The sequence below is a fragment of the Sinocyclocheilus rhinocerous genome, unplaced genomic scaffold, assembly GCF_001515625.1.
Source record: "Sinocyclocheilus rhinocerous isolate Xijiao unplaced genomic scaffold, SAMN03320098_v1.1 scaffold780, whole genome shotgun sequence".
NCBI classification, from domain to species: Eukaryota; Metazoa; Chordata; class Actinopteri; order Cypriniformes; family Cyprinidae; genus Sinocyclocheilus; species Sinocyclocheilus rhinocerous.
Window position 1 is genome coordinate 1,340,238 of NW_015654937.1, and position 7,721 is coordinate 1,347,958.

The 7,721-nt window shown below is 37.0% G+C and overlaps 1 protein-coding gene across 5 annotated transcripts in view; it reads left to right on the forward strand.

Moving 5' to 3' along the window:
* The window catches only part of LOC107717828 (calcium uptake protein 1, mitochondrial-like), an 83,015-nt gene that overhangs the window by 28,355 nt on the left and 46,939 nt on the right, over nt 1-7,721 (forward strand). For all 5 annotated transcript variants that reach the window (XM_016524701.1, XM_016524703.1, XM_016524700.1 and 2 more), the window contains one exon: nt 1,534-1,696. In XM_016524701.1, the coding sequence (XP_016380187.1) occupies nt 1,534-1,696 (163 nt within the window). The remainder of the gene's footprint in view (nt 1-1,533; nt 1,697-7,721) is intronic.

The following is a 7,721-nucleotide window of genomic DNA, read 5'->3' on the forward strand; positions in this document are numbered from 1 at the left end:
GGAAAAGGAAGCATCATTGATGTTCTTTGACCAAAAAATACAGACACATCCATCACAATAAGAGACACCGACTGCAGTAATGACTATAATTTAAAAATTAAATTGTCTAAATTAATGGTTGTCAATCAATTAAATAATTTAATGGAATGATATGCTGAATAAATGCCCCCGAATGAAGATAATTTTAAATATTACAAAAAATCATTTAGTAGACATTACAAAAAAAGTGGCTTTAGAAATAGAATATACTGTTTGTTTCATATGATTGAACATACAGCAAGTCCTCTGTTCTTTGCAATCCATTCAGTTAAGTTTGTCAGGCTCACATGATCACATGATGTAACTGACAGTTATTGTCTAAATATTTCCGATACAAACTAGACATTTTCATGCACAGGAGTTTTCATTTGTTTCATAGCCACCTGCAATGGATGATTTTTCAGTTAATACATGCCATGTCGCCTCAGGCTATTAATAACTTTTAGGCTGCTCTTGATTCATAACTCAAAACAAAACTGTCTGCTGTTTTGCCATAGTTGCTGTTATGACATCCATAATGACAGGTTATTCTAATGATCAGAGGGATAGATTTAGTTACGTAAATGACCAGCCTTGGCAGGCTATATCTATCTAGAATGCTTTTATTAGATTTTATTATTATATTATTTATTCAATACAGCCTTATATAAGATGAAGTTGATCACAAAGTACTATATAGGTTGCAGATTTCACTAATGTATTACATTTCACAGCTTCTTTTCCACTAATGACTATTGCCTACTCAGAAAATAACCGCAGGTGTTACCAGGATGGACACAGAGTGCACTGAATGCCTTAGGTATTTTAGTACTACATATATATTCAGAACCTCAAACCTCGACCCAACTCACAATAAAGCTTCAGGCACTTCTGACTGACTGCCTCACTGACTGATACTTCTGTCTGTAAGTCCTAGTACACTTTAACGCATTGCAGATTTTTTTTATTTCTTATTTGTCTTAATTCACATCACGTCACAAATCTCTCTTTTTAACACTTTTCCTGAACCCACCTGACTTCCGTTGTTGCTAAACACTGACTTTTCAAAATACACAGAATTCCCAATGGATAAATCAGGTCTAGATCAGAATTATTTTCCTCATTGTATGTTTTTTTTTTTTGTCAGATTATGAAGATAAAATGGTTGTAAACGCAATTTCATGTTAATATTTAGTTATAAAAAAGCCGACAATTGAACAATTGAATTGGTGAATCATTTTCTGTACCTGTTCATTTACACACAATGATTCATTAATATGGACACTATACAAGGGTAAACACAGCACACCAATGCAAAAATGGCAATAGCGTTTGTTTACGCTACAACGCTACTTGGATAAAGTAGCACGTTACTGTAAAAACTCCACGGTTTTAAAAACACCTGAACTACTGTCACACTAGTAAAAATGTTGTTTATTTAGTATAAAGACAAAAGTAGCTACTTCCCAGCATTGATATTGACTGTAAGTGTGTTTTTCTGTGTGTGTGATACAGGTGATGGAGTATGAGAACCGAATCAGAGCTTACTCCACCCCAGACAAGATATTTCGCTACTTTGCCACCCTGAAGATCATCAGTGAGCACGGAGACGCGGAGGTGTACATGACACCACAGGACTTTGTGCGCTCCATCACACCCAATGAGAAGCAGCCAGAGAGTGAGTTTCAGTCTTTCTTGGCCAGGGTTGGCCAAAATTCAGAATTCAATATTCTAATTGGCCACATCAAACAGGATGTTGAATTGGAATCACAGGAAGAGGAATTTACAGAATTTAAAAGAAATTTAGCAGTCAACAGAAGGGCTTTTCACACTGCACTTAACCCCGGGTTATCGTCGTTCTAAACACTGCTTTTAACCCCGGGTCAAGGAACGTTTCAATCATGTAATTTAGAAGTGGGGTTAGCACGGCTTTTTACCCGGGGTTATGAAACCCTGCTCTGGAGACCATTTCATTCTTACCTTTATAGTATGAAACATCCATTCTGGAGAACTTGATTTTACAGTCTGCAGTATATAATATGTGTATGCACAATACTAGTGCCATTATGTAAGCAAGTCTCATGCTGCATTCGTCCAGTCAGTGACACTGACACTGCAAATATGCAAATAAGAATGTTAAACTGGGGTTTAGCGATGTACTGTGCAACGTCAGTTTATGAATAAGCAGTGTGAAACGTGAAGCAAGATAACCCAGGATTCCATTTACGCTGGGTTTAGAATGACGTGTGAAAAGCCATAGAGAATCAAAAGTGTTGCGATAAAACTTTTTTGTCATTTTATTATTTTTATTTATTTGACTATGTCTAATTACTCTCTAATATGTAGATTTTTTTTTTCTCAGGTTCAGTACTGTTAAAAAATAGGACAGCCATCAAAAGATAAGTTCATGGGTGACAAATTAGTTAAAAAAATTTTTTTGAAAATTTGTGAAAAAAGAGAAAAGTTATTTTACAGCAGTAAAAAAAATTAATTTTGTTTTAATTCTACTTCATTACATTCAAATTCTACAAACTGCTTGCTGCATCATTTCAAATTCAAATTCTGGAGTTTGAAAGGCATTCAATTGAATTCCGAATCTTGCTCATATATGTAACCATCACACATCAGTCATGTCTCTTCGTGCTGAGCTTCCTTCTGTATCTGTAAATAGCATTAGGCTTGACACACTCATAAATACAGTGATAGCCACTGGCTTGTGGCACAGCCTGACTTCCTCACTCATTTCCTGTGCTCTAATCCAAGTCTGTAACATTCCTCTGAGGGCTGAAGCTGTGATATGGGATTACTTTACATCATGAGGTTTTTGTCCTGCCATGTTCCTAACGTAGCAGTGAAGAAAATTGAAAACTACCCCGCAGACAGGTGGCGTTGTAGTGCAAAATTCAAACCGTTGTCACAGTTTTGACCCTCATCTACCAGCTGACGTGGTCATGCTCATCAGCCAAAACAGGGCTATCTTCCACAATTGTTATGCCCTTCACTTCGCTGACTTGCATTTGTCTCATGAAACATGCTCTAGTGGCCACTACTGCCAAAACAGAACTGCCTAAGCCCTTGAACACTAGGAACCCACTATGAATCTGATTTATTATTTACAACCAGTGGGGGCAGGTTCAGCACAGATCCTCTGTGAGGTCACATTCAAAGTTGCATTTTGGGAGATGGAGCTGCCTGAAGTGTACTTATGAGCTGGCTCAAATTTGACCATTTGAGGGTCTTTCAGCAGAAACTTCTTTCTCTCACACAGGGATTCCCCTGAGAGGAAGAGCCTAGGGAAGTATGGGTGTATGTTTAAAGTGAAGTGGAACACAGACCACAACTTAAAGTCCGAAACAACGGCATTGCCTTTTTTTGACGTATTTTGTTGTATTGTGATGTATTCTGTGCCATAACCATATAAAAAAAATAAAAAATGTGGTCGAGGACAGCGCCAATAGCCTTGTGTGCAGTGCGCCGACATATAACGCAGCTGCGTTACGGACATCCCGAGTTTGAGTCCCAGCTCTCGGACCTTTTGCAATCCCGCCCCTCTCTCTCTCCCACTTCACTTCCTGTCATAACTCAACTGTCCTATCAGAATAAAGGCAAAAATAGCAAAAAATAAATCTTAAAAAAAAAGACAGGATGCTGAATTGGAATCACAGGAAGAGGAATTTACAGAAATGAAAATAAATTTAGCAGTCAACAGAAGGGCTTTTCACACTGTAACAGCCCATGAATCAACATAAGGACATTACATCCAGTTTCAATTGCAGTCTTTATAAATACCTGTTAATCAAATACCTATACCCGTACTATTAAATACCCATTTGGCACTTTATTTCCACTTTTTGAATATTTTCTTCTTTTTTTTTTGGAAAATAAATGCCTCTGTGATCTGATATGTGGTGAGAAACGGGAGAAGAAGAGGATCTGAAAAAAGCCAATTCGAGCATCAAAAGCTACAACTATTTTGACTCTCGATGCCACTATCAGTTACCAGCTTGGATTCTTTTGTAATTTTGTGTGGCTCTACCAGTCAAGCTTCATTTTAACCCATGTGTTTTTGAAATGTAATCTTAGCCTATATTTTTCTCCATTCAAGCAGACACTAGATGTGTGACTAGAAAACAGGTACCCTTGGGCATTACCAAGATGGCCGGCAAATTAAATAACTTTGGCTTTGTGTTAGATGGTCTATATTTAATAATTTCATTATATTATCTTCATTTTAGTTTTTAATGACTTTTTAGATTCTTTACATTATCAGATGCAAGCAGCTACATCTTGGCGTTTACATTTTAATGGAGGCTTGAATTCTGCACAACACCTCCCTCCTGGATCATCTTAGGCCCTGTTCTCCATTCCACCCCTCACATGACAGCTGAGCCAGGAAAACAGCTGTTGCATGTAAAGTGATGGCAACCCGAGCAGAGGCTTTTAAAGGAGGGGATGCCACAGTGAAGTGAAGTATGTGTGTGAGAGAGAGAGAGGGCGACATTGTTTGGTAAATTAATTAGCAGGGTAGAATGAAAGACCTACCACTCTCACCCAGAGGCAGAGCTGATGCAAGAGATTTGATCACTGGCCATGCATAACTGATAGAAGTGCTGATGGCTGCAAATGTGTGTGTTTGCATGTGTGAGTGCATCTACACTTTCAGTTCAGCATTTTCAGACCAGTCTTCATCATACATTTGCCATTTTGGACAGTAAGTTTTAGTAAATTGGATGATGCACTGTTATGAAATCACATATTTTTTGTGTGTTAGTCTTAATCTGATTTACACAAGTTGGACATGTTCCTGTTACAACATACTTTGTTGGTCCTGGGACAGCATTCCTGTTAACAAATGGCTGCTGTCTGATTTTAGGGTTCATCCAAAAATTAAAATTCTGTTATTTCCACAACCTTATGTTGTTCATGAATAACCATTTGTAGCGATTACATCTCCTACAAAATGGAAAAGTTAAAGTTGTCTATATTACTCATGTACTATATTCATAGTGACCTGTTGTCTTATAGTTCTGAATGAGGAACAGCACAGAATGATGGCCATTACTCAGGTCAATGCCTAGTTCATTTTGTCTGAATTGATTCGCTAAATATGACTCATACTGGCTTGAATACACAGTATCTATGATGGACAATCACATGTTTTTAATTTCTGAATAAAATTTTTTAAATATTTATGTTTTTTGGAGGCAAGTTCAATATTTGTGGAATTACAGGGTGGTGAAATATTGATATCATGATGAAAAAAGCCTCATTAAATGGGTGAAATTTTTGAAAAGAAAACTAAGTTGAGTAAAGTCGGCATGATTATTATAATTTCTTAAAAATATTTATTTTTTTATATTTCTAGAAAAAAAAATCTTATCTTATTAATCTTAAATAAAAATTCTATTATATTTATTGATTTATTATTCATGGTATACAAACATACTTTTGTTAAAATATAATGAAAAAAAAAACATTTTGGTAACTTAAGTTTAGAGACCTATTCTCTTTATTAACTAGCTGCTTATTAGCATGCATATTACTAGCATATTGGCTGTTTATTAGTATTAAGCTCATATCAATGCCTTATTCTGCATGACCATATTCTTGAACCCTTAATCCCTCCCATAGTCATAGTTAGTAGTTAGTTAACTGAGAATTGGTCCCCAAACTAAAGTGTGACCAAACTTTTAAAAAAATAATTTAAAATAAAATTTTATAAAATAAAATACAATTTAAAATAATTTTTAACTTGGTTACACCACATTTATCTCCTATTTGAATAATTTTTGTTTATTACTTTGAAGCTGCTTTGAAACAATCAATATTATATGAAGCGCTATATAAATGCAGGCGACTTTACTTGTCACTCACAGAAAATCATCCTCTCTGCAGCTCTCAAATCTTATTCTCCATTCCATATATTTGACACATATTTGTTATCAACATATACAGCTTGTGCTCTTCTGCAGCACAGTACATTCAGATGCGCTTTAATAACAGGGCTGTCAGTAAGACCATGCAAAGAAAAATGGCCACTATTAAAGCAAAGTGAATGTTAAAAAATACCCACTTAATTTTACACTTAAAGGATACATTTTACTGCAATCACTAAATGAAAGTATTCACTGTTCACTTGGAAGCAGTAGAACTGGCTGTAATGTCCTTTTTAATGGGGTCTGTTATCTCCTTTTGTTGCAGTCTAAATGATGGCAGTGGCCGGCTCTGTGTCCGTACAGCCCACCTCAGCAGTCCTCTGAGGCCCACGACACACCTCCACAACTTTTAATCTCTCTCTCCTGCTCTCTTTTTGTCCAGCGCCTAATTTCTTTTCTTTTTACTGCAAGCATTCCTTGTGGTGGGCGATATGATCACAATGATATTTACCCACGATCTTTATAAGTAATTTAGCCCACTATATCCCACAGTATATATGACCATGTAGTTTTTTTTTGCTAGTAATGCACACACAGGTGTACTTTATTGTCTAATAATTCAACAGACCAGAGTCAGTTATTCCGATTATGCTACAGTTACCACACCTCAAGACATTGTTCAGATGATGTAGGGCTGCACGATTAATCGAATGCGATTGTCATGCGCATCTTGTCAGTAAAGCCGGTTCTGTGATTAGTAGTAAATCTCCATCACCTGCTTTCAGATGGAGCAGCATTTACTACACAGAGCCGTAGTTCACCGACAAGCTACGCAAAGTCGCGTTCATAATCGCAGACGATTTAATGGCGCGATTATGAAATCGAAGAAATCGTTCTGCGATTATGAAAGCTGTTTGCGTAGCTTGTCGGTGAACTACGGCTCTGTGTAGTAAATGCTGCTCCATCTGAAAGCACGTGAAAACACCACATTTAATAACATGTTTTTACTCCAAACTCACTTCATAACGTCAGTCGAGTGTTTGAAATAAATCCTTCTGTGAGATGATGTGGCTTCTTACACAGAATAAGGCACGCAACATATTTCATAGTATTCTAAGCAGTGATAAAGGCTATGTCGATTAGCATTGCATTATTATATACTTTATTGTAATAAACATTATAATAAGACGAACTCAGATAAACTATATATTGTCATAGTCTTGTGTTTATTAGTCACGTTGAATTAATGAAAGCAGTTAAATCTTCTGTCTATTCAGCTGCAGCGATAGGCATTTCCTGGGTTTCTTCTGCAGGGCGTATTTGGAGTTTCAGCGCGAGAGCGCCCTCTGGCCTTCGGATGGAGATTTACTGCTGATCACAGAACCGTGCTTCACTGAAAGATACGCATGACAATAGCAGCTTCTGTCGAATCGCGATCTCGATTCCAGCTTCTGTCGAATCGCGATCTCGATTCCAGCTTCTGTCGAATCGCGATCTCGATTCCAGCTTCTGTCGAATCGCGATCTCGATTCAATTTCGATTTATCGTGTAGCCCTACTAGGCATGTTGATTTGCTAACGCTAATTTTTCCACAAGCCCGGGTGTCTTTCCTTTAGTTTTTCATGTTACTTGAGTCAGTAGCTCCTATGATGCTTCTCTAGGGTAAATATTCATATCTCCTGGGGGAACAACAAGGCTTTTAGAAGCTGATTTGCCAGAGGATGTTGTTACTTGTATTTTGCAACTTACATAATCATATGTTTCTGTGGTGTTTAGTAAAAAACAGCAGCTTTGAACAAGTCAATTACTTTGTGCAACAAGACTTCC